At 42.4% G+C, this 20,823-nt stretch overlaps 1 protein-coding gene across 4 annotated transcripts in view; it reads left to right on the top strand.

The window, feature by feature from the left end:
- The window catches only part of CCSER1 (coiled-coil serine rich protein 1), a 701,360-nt gene that overhangs the window by 664,818 nt on the left and 15,719 nt on the right, over positions 1-20,823 (top strand). Inside the window, exon 11 of one of the 4 annotated variants that reach the window (XM_081020756.1) lies at positions 6,714-6,730. The exons of the other annotated variants lie outside the window; for them this stretch is intronic. Coding sequence (XP_080876882.1) covers positions 6,714-6,715 — 2 coding nt within the window. The 3' untranslated portion in view covers positions 6,716-6,730. Of the gene's footprint in view, positions 1-6,713; positions 6,731-20,823 lie in introns of those variants that run through there. 4 annotated transcript variants of the gene reach the window in all.

Raw genomic sequence — 20,823 nt, 5'->3', positions numbered from 1 at the left:
CTAAATATCCCTTATTGCACAGTTAATTGTGTTTTAAAGTTTCAAATTATTATTTAGAAAAGAAACGTGGGGAAAATCCACTCGTCCTCTTCCTTCAGGAATTCTCCTGAACCCATTACAGTTAATTCTTGGGGCAGTTTTATGTTTTCGTCTTCTCGTTTTTATGTTAGCACATATATAGTCTAACATAAAAATCTGCAGGGATAAACATAAAGTAGCAAAAGAATAAATACAATGGGCAAACATACCCAAATTTAAAAATGAACTTTTTTTTCAAACTACTAAAACTGCCAAAGTGGTGAAATAATAGAAGCTTATCAGTGCTGGAGGAAAAGAAGAAAATAAATAAGGAAATCGATGCCCATAGTTTATATCAATTCTCTAAAATAACTAGGCTCCAGTTTGCAAATAGCTGCTCTTGCAGAATCCCCATTCATTTCAATATAGACTGAGCTTCCTAACCATTTATAATGATATAACGTTCCCTTGGTGGTATTGAGATGCTGATGGCAGATAGTATCCAGGAACTAATCAGGGGCTGAAGTGAGCATGAAAGTAAGTACCTTTCTATCTACCTATCTTATTTATAAAACAAAACAAAACACGTTTTTATCCTGCACTTTCCATCTTAATGGGACCCTCAGGGCAACTAACTGTCAGGTGTATCATAAAATGAAAAAAAATGCAATCAGTTTAAAATATCAGTAGCACAATATTAAAGCAGGAGGGAAAGCTAAAGAATTTTCCCTAAAGAGGAGAATGCAATGATAAATGGGGATCTAGACAGAAACATTTTGACATGGTGTCTCAATTTTGGACTTATCCACACTTATCTTTCCTCTGCTCTTTGGGAGGCAGCAAATATTTTATTGTGGAGGCCGAAGGGACCTCAGCCCCTAGGAGCTGGCTCCTATGTTTGGCCACATGTCAGAGCATTTATATAATGATTAGCAACACACACACAATCTTCTCACAACAGCCTTGCCAAATCAGCCATTGCTTTCTTCCAGAGAAAGCAGGCATTACAGATCATTCGTATTTTGCAGAACTGGAGCAACTTTTCCTATGACAAATGCCCCAAGTTCAGTGTCTATTGCAGGTCCATTCCTTGATCTAGACCAGGATTTCAGAATGCTCTGGGCTAAGGAGAATGAAGTCCACTCCAGGACTTACAGAGAATCCTGGAAGGAATAATCTTTGAAGTTGTACAGAAAGGAAAAACTTGAGAATCAGTCTTCTTTAGTTTAGCTTTCTCTCTCTCTCCCCCATCATCTTTTGTGTGTTCATGCAACCCCCCTGCACAAACAGACTTGTATGAATTGTGCCATTCCTTGGTGTGCCATGTTTCTGTCAGCCTGAGATAAGAGTAGCTGGCTATTATCTCCCCTTAAGAAGCCCCCGGGTAACTTTAATGGCCTGCCTGTACCATCTTCAGTGCTCAACCAGTAAAATATATTAGCTCACAAAGAGCATCCTCCTTTCTTCATAGAACTCAAGAGTATGATGAATCTTCTACTGATCTATGGCAGTGGTGGTGGAGGGAGGAGGAAAGCGCAGGAGAAAGTCTGACTGGCATTCTGGGACAAAAAGAAAGAAGAGAGAAAGCGGATATTTTAGAAGGAGAACAGGGAACCTTATGGCTGGAACCAGCTCTTATTTAATACTATGCAAATCACTGTATCTGTCAACTGAATATTACATTCGCTTGTAATGAAGGAATTGACATCTTGATAGAAGACAAGAAAGCACAAGGCATGTTTACAGTAATTTTAGCAGTTCACTAAATTAAACCAATTAAAACTTAATGTGTTGATCTGCATAGCCAAAAGCAACTGCTTCTTTTATGTCATTTGGCGTCTTAAGGGCTTCTTATATTCAAGATTCAACAGCAGTTCAGCCAGGGGCCGTGCTGTCTGAGGGTGGTCTTTTCTTATGCAAGGATGCTTTAGGGGTCGGATGCTCTGCCTTGGTGCAGCGGGTTAAATCCTAAAACCTCAGCAGTGATAGAAATCTTCCAGAGGCCTGAGCCAAAACAACTTGCATTGCCTTGTCTCTGTTCAGAAGACCTTCTTCTTGTTCTCCTGTCTCTGGAGGAGAGGATGGTGGCTAGTGGCAACAGGACTAGCTTGATGATAGCATCCCATACTCTGGGTGCCTTTCTTCTTGGTCCTCTTCCCAAGATTGATGAGCAACATCTCACTGCAGAACGTCCCATGCAGTAGATCCCAGATTTGATCCTTAGACTCTCCAGCTCAAACCATCAAGTCGTGGGAACTCATCCTTTATGCCTGTGACCCTAGAGAGCTGCTGCTGGACAGAGCAGACAATATTGAGCTAAATGGACATTCATTCTGAACTGGTACAAGTTGGCTTTCTATGCTCACAACCACACCATCCATTTAAAGCACTCTTTTCTTCCTCCTCCTCCTCCTTCTCCTCCTCCTCCTCTTCTTCTTCAGTGATCACTCGTAGCCAAGTAAGATTGTCTTCCATAAACCCAGTTTTAACAGTAGTCCGTAAGTGACTGTGGAGGCCACTTCTGGATCCACATGTCCTTCCACAGTGGGGACATAGGTTTCCGGGCAGGAGTTGATCATGGTGAGGGTTTGCCAAACCTGCCTTCCTCTTAGCAAGTTTCTCCCTTTCGTCCTAAGTTCGAGTGTCTTCAAAGTCCATGACACCTTTGGGAAAGGCTGTTCTCCAGTTGAAGCTCTCAGGCCAGTGTTTCCCAGTTGTTGGTATTTATACTATTTTTTTTTAGATTTGACTTGAGACAGTCTTTAAACCTCTTTTGTTGACCACCAGCATGATGCTTTCTATTTTTAAGTTCAGAATAGAGTAGTTGCTTTGGAAGCCGATAATTGGGCATCCGCACAACATGACCAGTCCATCGAAGTTGATGTTGAAGAATCATCACTTCAACACTGGTGATCTTTGCTTCTTCCAGTACACTGGCATTAGTTTGCCTGTCTTCCCAAGTGATGTGTAAAAATTTTTGGAGACATCGTTGATGGAATCTTTCGAGGAGTTGGAGATGGCATTTATAAGTGGGTCCATGTTTCACAAGCATACAGTAAGGTTGGTAGTACAATAGCTTTGTAAACAAGCATTTTGGTTTCCCTGCGAATGTCCCAGTCCTCAAACACTCTGCACTTCAATCAGGAGAAAGCCGCACTCACAGAGCTCAGGCAATGCTGGATTTCGGCATCAGTGTCGGCCCATGTGGAAAGATAAGAAGAAGAAGAAGAAGAAGAGTTTGGATTTGATATCCCGCCTTTCACTCCCTTTAAGGAGTCTCAAAGCGGCTAACATTCTCCTTTCCCTTCCTCCCCCACAACAAACACTCTGTGGGGTGAGTGGGGCTGAGAGACTTCAAAGAAGTGTGACTGGCCCAAGGTCACCCAGCAGCTGCATGTGGAGGAGCGGAGACGCGAACCCGGTTCCCCAGATTACGAGACTACCGCTCTTAACCACTACACTACACCATAACTGCTCAGGTAGGAAAAATGATTGACATTTTCCACAACCACACCATCCATTTAAAGCACTCTTATATCATTTTAACAGTCATTACTTCCCCCAAAGAGTCCTGAGAATTGTAGTTTGCTAAAGGTGCCAGTATCACAGAGCTACAGTTCCCAGCCTCCTTAACACACTACAGTCCCCTGGATTCTCCATGACTGTTAAAGGGGCGTAGGAGTGCTTTAAACGAATGGGGTGGATGTGACCTGCGTCCACAACATCCTTCAGGAAACTCACTCAAGACCTATTTCAGAGTCAAGTCCTGACACCTCCCCTCCCTAATCCTAACAGCTTATTTTCAGATCCCAAACACATTACAGTTAGCACCTCCATTTATTTTATCTGCCATGTCATTAGTTAATGGTGGTGCGCTTGTTTGTCACAAAGTACAGCGGATTCAATTTCCTCCCTCCGCCCTCTGTCGAGACACAGCCAGGCAGCTTATATCTCTTTTGCAGCTGGTGCTTCGGGTTTCTGAGCAGAACTTTATCTCCCTGTTGCAAGCGAGATCTGTGTTGACAAGAAAGACCACTGCCATTTGTTAGAGTCTCTGCTGTCAGCGCTGACTGAGTATTGCTTTCCTATTCTCCCCTTAAGCAGAAGGATGTGTGTGAGTGAGCATTTGTGTGTTTTAAGTAAACAGCAAAAGAGGTTTTTATAGATATATTTTGGGTAGATGATAGAATTTGTCATTCCCCCAACTCCTTAGTTTTGAAGCAGTCAATCAGCACATTTATCTGTAGACTTTGATATCATTTGCCTTCTGGTTGTTGTTACAGCAGGTATATTCATCAGATGAATATACTTCCTTCGGAATATATGGATTGTGGTTTTTAAAGCTGATCAATGATAGTTTACAAAACCTTCCCCCTCCCAACTCCCATATTTTAATGTTATTTATTATTATGCTTCTATCCTGTCCTTTAATCATCAAAACAACTTTGTGATATAGGTTAGGCTAAGAGATCCTGACTGTCCCAAGGTCACTCAGTGAGCTACATGGGTGAGTGAGGATTTGAACCCAGGCCTGCTACGTCCTAATCCAGCACTCTAACCACTACACCACATGGACTCTCCTTGCGGTCATTCTCTTATTTATGGGCTCATTTATCCATTGTTTATGTTATATTTCAAGATTAAATATTGTGACTAATGTTTAGTATGAACAACTGACACACTAAGAGTGAGTGTCAGGGGATCAGTATTGTGGGGCACCTGCCAATTCCCACACCCACATCCACACGTAGGTGGTGCTGTGGTCTAAACCACTGAGCCTCTTGGGCTTGCTGATCAGAAGGTCGGTAGTTCGAATCCCCACGACAGGGTGAGCTCCCGTTGCTCTGTCCCAGCTCCTGCCAACCTAGCAGTTCAAAAGCATGCCAGTGCAAGTAGATAAATAGGTACTGCTGTGGCGGGAAGCTAAACAGTGATTCTGTGCTCTCTGGTTTCTGTCAATGGTGGTCCATTGTGCCAGAAGCGGTTTAGTCCTGCTGGCCACATGACCTGGAAAGCTGTCTGTGGACAAACGCCGGCTCCCTTGGCCTGAAAGCGAGAGGAGCGCCACAACCCCATAGTCACCTTTGACTGGACTTAGTCCAAGGGTTCTTTACCTTACCTTTTTTACACCCAAATAGGGGCCCATAGCCAATCCTTGGAGCCCTCTGGTCTTGCTAATCTGCCTCCTCACTGACAGGAGTGGAACTTGGTCATATACCACCCTGTATGAGGTCATTTGACACCTTCCCATCAGACCTTGCAGCGCCAAAGACGGGCATTGGGAAAGTGGCTTCAGGGGTCTGACAGGGTCCTAGAGCTCTCCTACCTCCTTCCCAATGCCTGATTAGCACTTGCCCAGCTTGGGGAAGGAGGAAGGAAGACTTTTTAAAAACAACAACACATTTGTCACTATTTATCACAAACTCTCCTATCATTGCACTGACATTGTCCCACCCACCTGTATATATGCCAGCACAACATTGCCATTTTGATGGGCAAACTAAGTTCAGTTTGGAAATAGTTTGAATAAACTTGATTATTTAATCCAAATGATGTCAGGCAGAGAAATCCAAACCCCCAACCAGCAGATCTGAGGGGGGTTGTTGTTCATAGAATCATAAGAGTTGGAAGGGACCACAAGGATCATCTAGTCCAACCCCCTGCAATGCAGGAATCTTTTGCCCAACAAGGGACGTTTGTATGGGTGTAGGTGTCCCTCTGATCAGAACTGCTCAGTGACACCAACAAAGATTCCTGCCTCAACGGTGAGCACAAGTTACTGCTGAAAGTACTATCCCTGCCAACAAATCGTTCTATGATTTTACCAGTGTAAAAGTCTTTCAGTGTATCTGCCCCTGTTCTGTGGAACAGGATCCCTGTTGAGATATGACATGTGCTCTCTGTTTGTACTTTCCAGAAATATTTCTGATTCAACAAGCTTTCCCAGCTGGGTTAAAAGGTCTCTCTGCCTTAGGTGCTTATTGTTTTCAAACGTATCTCTAGTTGTCCTTTTTTTGACTGTTTCAGAAGCTTATTTTTAGTTGTTACTATGTAAATCACATTTACACTCATGCGGATGGCAACTTACAAATTAGCATCATGGCGAGATGCTAAGGCTTAAAGTCTTCTGGACAGCTCAGTTAAGCTCAGTATCCCAAATGCTGAAGCTGTTCACAAGGCAAGTGGCATGATTTGTAAAGGCAAAAGTTATTAACGACATCTATTATGTTAAAAAGTTGATTAAATTGAACTGATCTCTCCTACTAAGTGAGGCTTGATGCTTTCTGAACTGAGCCGGCAAATGATTTACACTGCAGTCATATGAACGTCTACTCAGATCACTGGATGGAAGAACCTGTCCATTTTGGTTCTCCCATTTTTTTGTTTCTGCAGTCTTAAACTCAGTTCTTCACATTTTTGCAGCAATTTGCCATTAAAAAAATCCTCTTGAAAACTCAGCAGCATTCTAGTGTGAATCTATCCTAATAATCACATATTGCAGTTTTGACAAACATACACATTTTTGCAAGCAATTTCCCCTAATATGATGAATTTGCAGGTTATTTTCACTAACATGTGCATTTATATGTACACCTTGCCCTAAATATGTGGATTTTTGTGGAACACTGCACTGCAAATTTGGAGAAACGTTAATTTTTAAGGATGCTAGTGCTGTGGTTTGATTATTGTTTCAGAAAGTATGAATTAGCTGTGCTCATCTTTAAATACAAACTGAATTGAATTCCATCTCCATCCCAAAGATGTGAGTGTCACTGAGTTCAGGGGGTAAGTGTGTATGGCATTACAGCCTTAATCCTATGTGTATGGCTTTCTTTTCATTCAGGCCTATTTAGGGGGAAAGAATCACTATATGATTCTACACTGCAAGAACACTAGTATTAACCATAAACTCATCTCTCTAAAAAACAAAAACAAAATCATCTGTATAAATATTGCCCAATTTCAGTCAAAGTCAAGGAGGATCTCAGCATCCGAAAGCAGAGGATATAATACATATATCAACTGACCAAGAATAAGGTTTGATATCAGTAGAAAAATAAGTTGCAAATCTTGTTTCCTGGAACGTAAGTGAGGGCACACATTTCAAGGTGTAACTAATCTAAATCCCTTTTACAATAATAGAAAAATAACAGCTACAGCAGTTGTACTCTGGGTGTTGCTAATGGCTATGAAAATTGCCTATTCTTTGAAGATATTTGTCTCGACTGAGAGTGAGATGTGAGCAGGGAAGAGCTATAGATGATTAAAAGAGGAAAATGCTGAAGAGAAGCATGTTAAAAAGAAAAAGGGGGAAAACACATTATATTATAATGGGAGGATTTGATTCATTAGCGCATGAATCTCTTATGCTCTCTTGGTATTCAGACCAATCATACCTCACAGCTGGCATTTAACACAAGTCATAGCTCTATTTGGTGAACAAAATGTGAAAATAACTTTTCTGAGCTCTTCCCTAACATTTCAGTTCGTGTGGATCATTTATTATTGGCTCCCTTGGTACTCTTGGCTTGGTGGAGAAACAGGCAGTGGAAAGAGTAGATCATTACATTTTATTGTGTAGATTGCGGAGAGCTTCGCCAGCCACCATGAAACAACACATAACAATTATGCAAGCTGAATGGACCATAAATTAGGAACAAAAGCAGTCTCCTTGTGCATGTGCAGCCTTCTAACTTCAGAAATCAGTTTCAGGTAGAATGTTCTAATCAACGCTGAACACAAGGTGAGAACTTGATTCACCCAAGTGTCCTCCTGTTGAAGTCAGTTGGATGGACTTGGGAGTAAGTGGAATATGCCTCTTTCAGTGGCTGGGATATGTTATGCTGCTTTTGCATATCAATGTTTTTAGCTTTTATTTTGTTTTAGCTTTGCATTGGTCTTTAAGTTGCTTTAAGTTTACTTTTCGTAAAACGAGAGCGAGAGAGACTAATACATCCAATAAATAACAGCAGCAACATGGACTGAAGCCCAAATAAAGAAGCTGAAAGGACTCCAAGTGTTGCCTAATAAGGAAGGAAGGAAGGAAGGAAGGAAGGAAGGAAGGAAGGAAGGAAGGAAAGAAATGTCTTGGGACTGCATCTAACTTAGGAGTCTGATAAAAAAAGATGCTAGTTTCAGCAGTGTGTGTGTGTCTTGCAGAGAACGTACACAAGTTGATGAATGTAGACATTCACATGTAAGTGCTTCCAATCCCCAATAACTTTGAGGAATGTCTTAATAGATATGTATTCCTCACGTTCCAGGCGTATGCTGTGGAATGCCAGCAACAATACTTAGGTAGGTGTCATCATTCAGGAATGCATCTCTATGAGTTTTTGAACATTCACAAAAGTCGTCTGGTATTTTCAGCGCTGTCCAAATTTCTGACATCTACTGCACCATATGTGTGCATAACTATACTTGTTTAGGGAATGTGCATCCTGCTTTTAAACTTAAACCTTATAAAAGCAATGAACAATTACACAAGCAAAATAAAAATAAAATGCAACAATAAAATAAATCTAGAACTACAGAAGCAGGTTGTTAAAAACAACATAAAATGCTAAAACAAAAATGTGAGCAGCCATAAATTTCAAATAAATACACCTCTTAAATAATATATAGCAACAACAAGCAAAACTGCATATAACTAATGATTAAACAACATGTTTCAGAGTCCAATACTTCAACAAATTATTCATGAAAATGCCTTGAAAAATAAAAAAAACAGCCTTAATCCTAGTGCCCAAAACTCAGCAATGAAAGTGCCTGGTGACCTTCTCTTGGGTGTGCTTTCCATAAATGAGGATGTGGGACTATTCAGAGAATGAGCTCTGATGCCTGATCCAGTTCATTCATACAAGAAGTGAGCCACGTGACTTCGATTACACATGAACAAAGGATAAATTGGAGGAGTTGCCTTTCAGAAATTGCCAGTGGGTCCAGGTGAAGGTTTTGGCTATGAACACTAGGAAACAGCTTCACTGAGGGCTCTCTGTGCCGGCTGTCTCTTGCCACCCCTTAGCTCCCCAGAACACCAGCTTACAATGTGCCAGGTCAGAGGGATAGGCACCCATTTAGTACTTTGAGGCCTGACTGATCTTCCTGGCAAATCATAGAGCATGGGTAGGCAAACTAAGGCCTGGGGGGCCAGATCTGGCACAACTGCCTTCTAAATCCGGCCCGCAGACGGTCCAGGATTCAGTGTGTTTTTACATGAGTAGAATGTGTCCTTTTATTTAAAATGCATCTCAGGGTTATTTGTGGGGCATAGGAATTTGTTCATTTTTTCCCTTTCCAAAATATAGTCCGCCTCCTCCCCACAAGGTCTGAGGGATAGTGGACCAGCCCCCTGCTGGGGGAAAAATTGCTGACCCCTGTCATAGAGCTTTGACAAAAATCAAGTTCTCTTTGAGCACCATCAGGCCAAACTTGGAGAAGATGAACCAGAACTGTTCAAATCCAACTGTTCCACTTGGAAATTGGAAGTTGCTGGTTTGGCAAAGATCCAGTGCCCTAGCCATTTATCAGGACAGCCTACAACCATATCCAAAGTCCGTTTCAGGGGTCTAATCCAGTCCACCGGTCAGTTTAATCCGGCCCCTGTGGCAGTTCATTTCCGGGGGTAAAATCCTTTAAAAAAACCCTCAACAACTTCAACCCTAAAAAACCTGAAAAACTTCAACCCTAAAAAAAGCTCTTTGGTCGGCCCTCACGGCCCTTCACTTCATCAAATCTGGCCCTCTTTGAAAAAAGTTTGGACACCACTGCTGTAGAGTGTATCTCTGCATTCAGCACTTGATGGCTGCCCAGATTTGAGCAATATAGTCATATCATCTCTAAGACCAAATAATATAACTGATGTTGCAGTATTTCTGTGTCTCAACGTAAGATGTTGTAGACTCTGAGCCAGGAAACCTCAGGTTTGGGTACAACTGTCACCTGATGGATCTCCCAGTTCATTAATGTAAAGCAGTGAACAGGATATGACCCCACTTTGCACAGCTCCTATGGCCCAAACTGTATACGTCCACAAAAATTAAGGTGATATTTATCCATAATAAATACAAAATAGGAAGTACAAAGCACAAGGGGGCTCTTCAGTAGTTACGGTACTTCTAAAAATAGATGGTCTCTATGGCAATATTCCACTATGCCCTTGAAGGTGAAAGCAGTTTTGCTTAGCAGAAGCATTTCAACACAAATGATGGCTCTTTACTAGCTTGATACAATTGCCATTGTCAAAGCTGTATGCTCTTAAGCACACAGACTAGACAAATGGTCTTTAACACAACAACAACAACTTGCAGTAGACCGTTTAAAATGCATTTAATGTATTCATTACATTAATGGTAGCATGTTTTCAGCCCATGTATTAAGCTAGGTTTTGCTGGAGAGTTAAGTCACAACTAACTGATTTGCAATTTCAAGAATGTTCTGCTATGAAAAGTGGTTTAGCTTTAAAAAAAAAAGCAAATGTGGACGGACAGACAAAATGGAGAGGCTGCAAACAAGTGCTGCAAAGTTCTTTCTAAACCTAAAGCACTGCTGTCCTCATAGCAATGGATTCTGCTCCATTTTCTGACTCAAACAATTCTTGAAAAGGTACAATAATAGGACCTAAAATGTGTCTCTAGGCACACCATGGCCTCCAATATATGTTTCAAAGAGCTGGCAAACTCTGTCACAAACCCCTGGAGATGCCACTCATTAGGGCTCCGCATCCGACATTTGTTGCTGAGAAGTACATCATTAAACCAGAATTCACTTCTTCCACAATGTTGCTTCCAGTGTTCTGGTAAACATCATATGGAACACCTCCCATGCTATATCACAGAGAGAGGGAATCTGTAGCCTTCCAGCTGTTATTGAATTCCATCATCATAGCTGATGGTCAGAAATGAAGGGAGCTATAGCCCAACAACATTTGGAGGACCACAGGTTCCCCATCCCTGCTATAACACTTACTTAAGAAGGAGGTAAGAGTTTCTGCCTGCAACTCCTTTTCACTTCTCCTTGTTGCTTAAGGTAAAGGGACCCCTGACCATTAGGTCCAGTCGCGGACAACTCTAGGGTTGCGGCGCGCATCTCCCTTTATTGGCCGAGGCAGCCGGCGTACAGCTTCCGGGTCATGTGGCCAGCATGACTAAGCTGCTTCTGGCGAACCAGAGCAGCGCACGGAAATGCTGTTTACCTTCCCGCTGGAGCGGTACCTATTTATCTACTTGCACTTTGACAGGCTTTCAAACTGCTAGGTTGGCAGGAGCAGGGACTGAGCAATGGGAGCTCACCCTGTCGCGGGGATTCGAACCGCCGACCTTCTGATCAGCAAGTCCTAGGCTCTGTGGTTTAACCCACAGCGCCACCCACGTCCCTTGTTGCTTAGCAGATGTTTATTTAGAGTTGCAAACCCAAATTAAACTTTGTGTGACTAGCACCTATGTTTGACAGCCCTGGAACCATCCAAGTGGACTGGGGAAATCCTGGGCTGCATTGAACCATACACAGCAACCCCTGGATTGACCCAAATCAGCCCTATTCAGTTTGTGATCTGGGATTTGATCAGAACTGGTGCGCAGCTCTACTGTTAATTCCCCTGAGTGAACACTTTATGACTGAAGAATCAACTTCCAGAAATTAGAATGTTTATGAATGTTCCAGGACATCACAGTAGATTAGTCAATGGCTTCTGCAGGGCTGCAAAGCAGTTAGGCAGGTAGGCAACATGTGAGAGTTCCCTATAAACATGGAAGATTTTATGTACATGCAGTACGCTCAATTGTAATGAATATAAATACAGGAAATTGTTGTGGTTGTAATATCTTTCCCAAACCCTTTGGCTCTAAGCATCAAAGTTTCAATGTTAACAGTACATTAAAGGCTGACTTTGCTATTGTAGGAAACACCATACAGCATCAACCAAAGCTCAAAATGACATTAAAGGGCAAGCTTTGACACTTGGGTGTATGCTACAAATGGACCAGATCAATTTGCTTAATATATTTAGCCCTACTAAAAATATACTAATAACCGTGTATGAGGGCCACAAAATGAGTCATGAAAAGCAAATGGAAACTTGCTTAAGAACTCTATCCACAGTGTATATGTTCCCAAGGTGCCTTTTTGGAGTTGCTTGCCAGCTAAAAATATGTATTTGCTGCATTAGGGATGTTTGAAGAAGTCAGTCTTTGAAATGCCAATGCAAATGGACCTGATCTGCACCTCTTGGACTAATGTGTGGACCAGAACTTAATTATCCACCAACTTTTGCACTCCACAAATATCCCAGCGCAGTTCTCAACTAAAAACAATAATAATCAAAATACCTTTAATACTCTTTGAATTCCACTTTGGTGGAAACATGGGATCAAATTAGGTGTGTGCAACAGAACTGCCCAGAGGAATTTTTACTGGCCTTATTCAAATTCTTTAGGCTTCCCACAAAATTCCCCAAGTGATTCACCTGATGGAGAACTCCTAAATTAAGGTTACCAGATTTTTTTCAATGAATCCGGGGACACTTTAAATACATACATACATACTTACAACACGTTCGGGATGTTGATGGTGGTGGCAGAGGGGCGGCCGCTGCCTTGACCTCAACTGCCACGTTTCCCCTTCCTCCGATGCTTCTATCTCCTTTCTCCATGAGCCTGGGCAGCCCCTGAGTTGTTGGTTCTTCAGTGGTGGTGGTGAGGAAGTGGTGTGCGGTGGGTCAGGCATGGTGTGATGCCTCCCTTCCCACCGAAACAGCCCCAATCCCACTCCTACTTGCATGCAAGCAGGAGGGGGCAGGGATCCCTCAGCAGGGAAGGGAGGCTTCCAGTTGCCTAACTGAGAGATCCCTGCCCCCTCCTGCTTGCACGCAAGCTCTGATAGGCAGCGTGAAGCCTCCCTTCACAGCTGAGGGATCACTGCCCTGCTCCTGCTTGCACGCAAGTAGGAGTTGGGAGGCTGCTCCGATAGGCAGCATGAAGCCTCCCTTCACAGCTTAGTTGCTGGGGTCAGGGAAGGTGGAGGCAGCCCGGAAGCTGCATCTGAGAGCCCCTGCACCACCATCATATGGGGACTTCTGAGCAGCTCCTGAAGCCAGCCAGAGCCAACTGCTCTGGGCTGCTGAGACTGCCACTGCTGCGTTTCCTGGGGACATTAGATGAAATTCTGGGGATGGAATTTGTCCGGGGACTTATTCACAAATCCGGGGACTGCCCCCGGGAAACGGGGATGTCTGGTAACCCTACCCTAAATTCACATCACATTTCAATTTTGGCAAAATGTCAGTGTCAAGCACCTTTTATAAAGACTGAAAAAGGAACAAGAGCCAGACATTCAAGAGGTGTAGGAAGACTAGACAGGTTTTATATGGAAAATTGAGAGATTGAAGAAGGCCACTCCACCCCCTACAGTCACTCTCATTGTCTAGGAAATACATTCCATCATTAAAGTGACGAATACCCCATCTGCACTATGCATTTTAAGCAGTATCATACCTGGGAATTGTAGTTTGTTAAGGGTGCGGAGAATTGTTAAGAGATCACCATTCGCCTTACAGATCTTTAGTTTCCAGAGTGCTTTAACAGTCAATGTCTCTTCCCAGGGAACTGTAGGAACTGTAGTTTTGTAAGGGGAATAGGGGTCTCCTAAGAACTCTCAGCACCCTTAACAAGCTGTCTTTGGGGGAAGCCGTGACTGTTTACAGTGGTATGATATTGCTTTAACTGTATGGTGCAGATAGTATCTTAAGGCTTAGAGATCAAGGGCACTGAATGTCTATCATCAGAACATCATCATGAGTGTGGGAAAACTTTGTTATTGCTTCAGAAAGAAAACTGATCCATTTTCCGAAGTGAGGGGTAGCTTAGATTGCTGTGCCCAAGTACACATCAAATCAGCTATTTTGTTCATTAGAATAGTTTCCTCCCTGCATAACCTCCCTGCAATATGGAACAAGTTCAACCCTGTCCCCTTGCCCTTTCAATATATATTCTCAATATGTATTCCCAGTTACATCACATCTTTTGATAAATGTTCTGAACATTGGTATTGACAGAGCAGGTTGTAGATATTTACTAGAACTCACGATGGGGAGAGAGGGGGAATTTATTTACCTTCTGCATTTCTGTGACATCTCTTCCCTGCAGCACTTTGATATCCCAAGAGCTCTTCCTCTCCATTATGAGACATTTTCATATCGGCTGAACACTGTAAGTCTTTGACAGATTAGCAAAGGCAAAACAAAGTCTCTGAAGTATGTTATGTTTAGAAGGCGACGAACCTGCAGAACAAAGAGTGGCATCCACTGCCAACCCCGGCTGAATCATTACATGCCTCAGCCTTCGGTCCTCCTGAAAGTGTAAAAAGCAAGGACTAGACTTTATTATGCAAAATGCATGCTACACCACTATTCACTCTGAGAATAGAAATGCAGGTTTCCTGTTCTTTGTTATGTTAGCTGACAAAACTGTTAGTATTTCTCCACTTCTCTTTTGCCAATCCCTTCAGTGCTGGGAAAGTTGTACTCCTAATTGTGAGTGTAGTTGAGGTGCTTCACAAAGTCCAGAGACTTGCGAAGATAAGCCTGTATGCCTGCAGGTGTACTTGTGAGTGCATGTGGCAGGGGAGGAGGAATTGGGACTGTGCTTACTGATCTACATACACTATCACTACACCGCAGCCTCCCCCAACGTGCTGCTCATTATATTACTTGGACTACAATTCCCATAATCCATGACCATGTTTTTGACTATAATTCCCATCATCCATTACCATTGCCCATACTGGAATGGAGCTAATGGGAGCTCTAGTCAGTCCATAATATCTGAAGGACACCAGATTGTTTATGGCTCCTGTACCCTCTAACTGTCACTCAAAATGTCTTATTAGCTTTTGGTCCATTATCACCTACTTGGTGCCATGACTGAGATGTAATATTTAACACTGTCATCACCAGTCATATTCTGATTTTATAACTATTGAAGGGCTGATATTTTAATGTTGCTGTGCCTACACTTCAGAGCTCTCTTCCAGTGGCCGTTAGTAATGCACCTTCACTATCTTGTTTTAGACACCTGTTTTTATTTCAGCAAGTCTATCCTGCATATAGTTTAGTTTTTTAATGTTTTGCTAATTTTATCAGTGTTTCATTGATAATTAAAGTACACTTTTTTTACAGTTTGGAAGCTTTTAGCTGCATTTTACAGATAGTTTTACTGCGTCTCATGATTAAATGGCCTATAAACCTTTCTTAATAAATACAAATAAAATAAATTGATCACATGGCCATCCTAAGTGTCCCAGTTCCCGGTATGATTCCATTTACAGTGGTACCTCAGGTTACAGATGCTTCAGGTTACAGACTCCGCTAACCCAGAAATAGTACCTCGGGTTAAGAACTTTGCTTCAGGATGAGAACAGAAATCGCGCAGCTAAAGTGGTGCTTCAGGTTAAGAACAGTTTCAGGTTAAGAACAAACCTCCGGAACGAATTAAGTTCTTAACTCAAGGTACCACTGTACAACTGTACAGTTGCCAGCTCTTGAAATAAAAGCTTCTGACAACTGGGCAGGAAAGGGGCAGAGTCCAGACTATATGAACCCAAAGCCTAGCTATTTTGGTGTGTCCAAGAATAGCACAAACATCACGGTGACACAAACCCTGTCAGTGGCAAGTCAAGCAAACACTTTGCCCCTGGTCACACCTCCAGAATTACTGAAATGCCTCCTGACTTCACAACCTGCAAGTTTTGAGGGACATTTTGATTCTCATTTTTATCGGCAGAATGCTGCAAAAACCTAGCAATAAACAAGCAATAGCAGACTGGTACAGAAATGGGATGGGATTGTCTTATGACTGGTGTTACAGAAATGGATGGGACTAGGTTATGGACACTGGCTTCATGAATGGCTTTATAGGGGGGAAAGACAGTTGGGTTGGTCTGGTTCCATTTCATGTCAACTTTAAACAGACCGATCCACCCATCCCTTTTCCCCATTGGAACTCATGTCCTGATGAGCCAGGAGTTGACAAGTCACTTTTAAATGGGACTTTTAATGGGAAGGCAGAGCTCTGAAGTTGGACTCTGCCTGCCAAGTCTTGAGATAGAATTACTGAAGACAGAGATTATCTGAAAACTCGAGAGGTGGTGGGCTTAATCACCACCAACTTCTATGGATTTAATTTTTTCTGCTGCTTGAAGGGGAAATGCTTTGTGGTTTCCTGGGAAAGAAGAGGCATGTAACAGCTCCCTAAGGCACCATGTTTCCTGGGAGGTGATTAGGTCAGCAGGCTCTCAGGTCCTCTTGAGGTCAACTTTAATATAGAGAGAACGAGTGTATGAAAAGTGTAATCGAGAGAGCTTTTCATCACAGCTTGTATCATGGAAAATTGACCATTACACCGAATAAGGCAACAGGGACATCTCCTTGCTGCAAGCTTTCCTGGAAAAGGTTATTAGGAAATATTGATTAGAAGTAATAATTACAATATGTCGGCCATAATGGCTTGACTATAGGGAAAATAACTAAACAATTCATCTTTGGATTCCCTTTAAATTATTGTCCAGAAAACAATAGGGAAGTTTTTAATGCTTGATGCTGTATTGTTTTTAATATTCAGTTGGAAGCCACCCAGAGTGGCTGGGGAAACCCAGCCAGATGGGCAGGGTATAAATAATAAATAATAAATAATTATTATTAGAGCAATCTGCTAAAATGAGATATGGAGTATACATCTCATTATGGTGGATATGTGCTTGCTAGTAACAGTGCAAACCAATACTCTACTCAGGAGTAGGCCCCACTGAGTTGAATGGAACTTACAGGTAGCTGTCTAAGTAACGCCTCTCTCACACACACAAATCTGCAGGTGTGTGTAATTCTGTCCTGCTCTCTAAACACAAAAGTGCCAAATGCCCTTAGTCTGCAAAGTTAGAATATATTTCAGAAAAGAAAATGCTTCTTTGTAACAAATTAATTGAGGTCTTTCATTAAACATGAATACACCTTTTGAAAAAATAACTGCATAGGCACTAATTGCTAAAATGAAGTGCATTACAATGTTGCCTTCCTTGCTTTTTTGAAGTAAAAAAACTCTCTTTTTTCATTTTTTTGCCAAGGGATATGGTGACTGTACTCCCTTTACAAAAAAGTTAATTAGAATTAATTCAGAATCTGATTGAAATTATACCGAGGCATTTGTAATTCTTTCAGAATTTTTCGTAAGGGTTGGCCCTGAACATTAAAACCACACTTTTCTTAATGCACAAACTAACCCTTTCCAGTAAGAATAATTGTTTTACATAATCATTTTATATAATAATGTCAGTGGGAATCTCTCCTGCTGTCCTGCCTCATGAAATTGATAAATTCAACTAATAAAAAATCAAAAGACTTGGCTGTGAATTTTCAGAAGAGCTAAGGTGGGAGCTTTGTTGTGAAAGGAGGTTCACAGCTTTTCTCATATAGTGCTTTTTCTTTCTTTTCTTTTTTCTTTTTCGCAGTGCAATGGTTCTAATCAGCCATGAAGCTCTGTACATGCAGGGGCTCCCTAGTGCTCTTCAACGTCAGAGGATGCTTTAGGTGTCAAAAAAAAGGATGGGGGGAGATTACATGTGGCAATCCAGGCTTCATTTAACATATATTCCACAGATCTTAATACTCAGCAGTATAAATACCTAAAATGTCATTTACCTCAAGTAAATATTGCAGAGCAGAGGTTCCCAAACTTTGGTCTGTGGGCCACCAGTGGTCTGCGAACTTCATTTAGGTGTCCCATGTCATATTTGTGAGTGTTTTTTGTCTGAATAGGGGAGATTGCACACCCATCACATTGGATATTCATAGTGATTTTCAGTTGTATTTCTGTTGCTTCTTTTATTTCTTATATTGCATTATTATTTGAATTCTAGCCGCACCTAGACTGCTGGCATCATCATCTACGTTGTGTGGCATTAGTGTATGTAGGTGGTTGTGTGCCTTATTTTACAAAGTATTGGGATGTCTGTATGAACAACTGCAAGAGGAAACTCCTCTAATTCAGAGAAGATGGCCATGGGGCCCTGCAGATGTGGTTTAACAGCCTCAGCCAGTGAGGCCAACAGTCAGAGATGATGGAAGTTATAGTCCAACAACATCCGGAAGGCCTCAGGCTTCCCACCCTGATCTGATTAAAGTAGTCCTTTTTTTGTTACTTGGGTCAAGCTTGGTTTAAAGAAGAACCATCTCAATTGAGAGCAGAGTCCTTTGAAGCAGTTAGTACCTGTCTAGCAGAATGATAAAGACACCTGGTCGCAGTCTTTCCTATTTTGCGGAGATGTAGTTATATTCCAATTTTAGTGATTATTTCTAAATTTGCATCTATACATATAAAGTAACACATACAAATGTTACCCAGATCTCTGTCCTCTTTTTTTGGTGAAGTATTTCCTCTTTCTTTCTTTTTTTGGCAATATGTAGGCCAACGTGCACATGGAGTCAGCATGGGGCCTTCTGGGTATTTGTAGACTCCAACTCCCAGCAGGCCTAGCCAGTGTGGCCAATGATTAGGGATGATGGGAATTGCAGTCTGACTATATTTGGAGGGTACCACACTGGTCCATATTGGTCCATTCCAACACAGGGTTCTTTAGCAGATTCCACCAAGACCTCCTGACACTCGCCTGTGAGGTTATGCAATTTCCCCTCTCTCAGTGTTGTCTTATATCCTAGTAGCCAATTCATTGGCTGCTACCGATGAATGCTTGCCTGCTTCATTTAGATATTGTGAAGGTATTGACGGTTGTTGGTCATTTGATTACTGAGAGAAAAGGAGCTGGTAGAGAGGAAGAAATATTAAGCCAATTTCAAATAAAAGGCATTGGTGGGGGGGAGGACAAAAAAGAGAAAAGTCTCGGTGCTGATTGAACTACTGTGCTGCATGTATATTAATGACATTATCCTTGCACAGTGACACATCCCATAGTACAAGAAGCATTTTGCATCAATCATTGTCAGCCAGGTTTTCATTACAGTATTTACGAAAGCACTGCGTATCTTGAGCTGAATACAATTCATATTTTATGTATTCCTTTTTTATGATCGTAGGCACTGGCAATTATTAACATGCAGTGTCTCAGCACAGGAAATAGAAGAGCTCAATGTTGATTTAAAAGAAAGGGCTACTGTGCCATGTTCTCTTATCTGCTTCCGAGCAGATAGAAGGAGCCCAAGCAGTTTAATCTCAGAGCAAAACCAATCCTAGTTTTCCCCTCAGGTGCTGCATGCACAAAAAGGCAATAAAACAGAATAAAATGCTCCCACCCACCGAAACACCCATCCAAATAAATTGATGTCAGTATGAAATGTTCATTACTAATGTGATGCTAAATGAACAGACTATTTCTTTTTACCAGACAGGTGAGGATACACCATGGAAATAAGAGCAATGCAAACAAAAATATGAGGAAATTATTATGAACTCCTTTACCAGTCTTCCCACTCAATGAAGGAAGTCAGGTGTGGAACCAATAGGGGTTGCGGTTGCGGGAGAGGCTGGCACATGCTGCCCCATGTTCCCTCCACACTCGCCCACTCCCATTTCTTAATGCCTGGACAAAGCCCCTCTCTCTTTCTCAAGATAAGGATTTTCTTCACAGGGGAGGTGCAGGGACTGGCAAGTTGGATGGTGAAATGGAAGGAAAGATGTAGGAGATAAGAGAGGCTGTTGACTCACCTGGGAGAGGCTAATCCTGGTGAGTCTAGCATGATGAAGGGTTGGCTGGTTTTGTGTGTTCAGACCCAGAGACCTCCCCCCTAAATAAAGACACACTTGATTCAAATTTTAGTTTTGGTTTTTGGCAGAATTTAGGCCACAACTTTATTGATTACAGAAGGTGAGTCGTTGTATAGGCTCTGGTTCGACTAGCTCCCTTCACCCTTGCAGGCAGCGCTGACCCAGGGCACCAGCGTAGGTCACCCAAGGGTGAACACCTGGGCAGACGAAAAGCTGGGACGGGAACAGACTATGTTCACCACCCAGATGCCCCCCGGGACTCAGGCATGGGCACAACCCCCCCTCAGGGGTTGACCAAACCATTTGAGTCCCTGGATTCCTTACCCTTCACATAGGGATGGCGAGAGCGTTCTCCCATCCCTATCACCTGAACCAGTGCCTATCCGCAACCTTACAAGTTGTGACGATTTACTACACCATAAGCGAAACCCAAATGGCAACAGCCAATCAGCCAAGTGGGGGAAATTCCTGCCGTGCCCCTGTCCCAATGACAGAACACACACCACAGCATAGCAAGGTCAATCACAAAATGCCCTAAAAGTAGGGAGAGGTGGGCGGGTGTTCCGAATGCACGAGCCGAAAGAGGAAGCTCTGGATCACGTGCATGGGTATATATAGGTCCCTCGATCTGTTTGGACTGCGCCCCATTGGCCAGATTGAACCCAACATCGAGGGACCTACCAATCGGGTGTTGTGGCTGTCGAATCTTACCCACCCACAACACAGAAGGTTGGTCTCCAGGTCTCACCGCAACATGTGCCCTCTTTAAGGGAAGACACGATTTAGCATGTCAGTGGCTGGGGCCTAGTGAGCAGCATGTGGAGCCAACTGAAGTAAAATCCTAACTGTCTGCTGTATAACTTCCTCTTCCCTGATATCTCATTATAATGTCTGGCAGAATGTGACTGACCTTTAACAATAGGGCCATGACTGTGACCTCATAATGTAGGTGTCTGTCAAATATAATTTCAGGATTTGTTATTTTTTCATCAGGTACATTCTACTCTCAGTGCGCCCCCTCTTGCTTTCTGGTGAAAAT

Source organism: Podarcis pityusensis, assembly GCF_964106645.2.
Source record: "Podarcis pityusensis genome assembly, chromosome: 9".
NCBI lineage: Eukaryota > Metazoa > Chordata > Lepidosauria > Squamata > Lacertidae > Podarcis > Podarcis pityusensis.
This window is presented reverse-complemented; position numbering and strand designations above follow the sequence as displayed.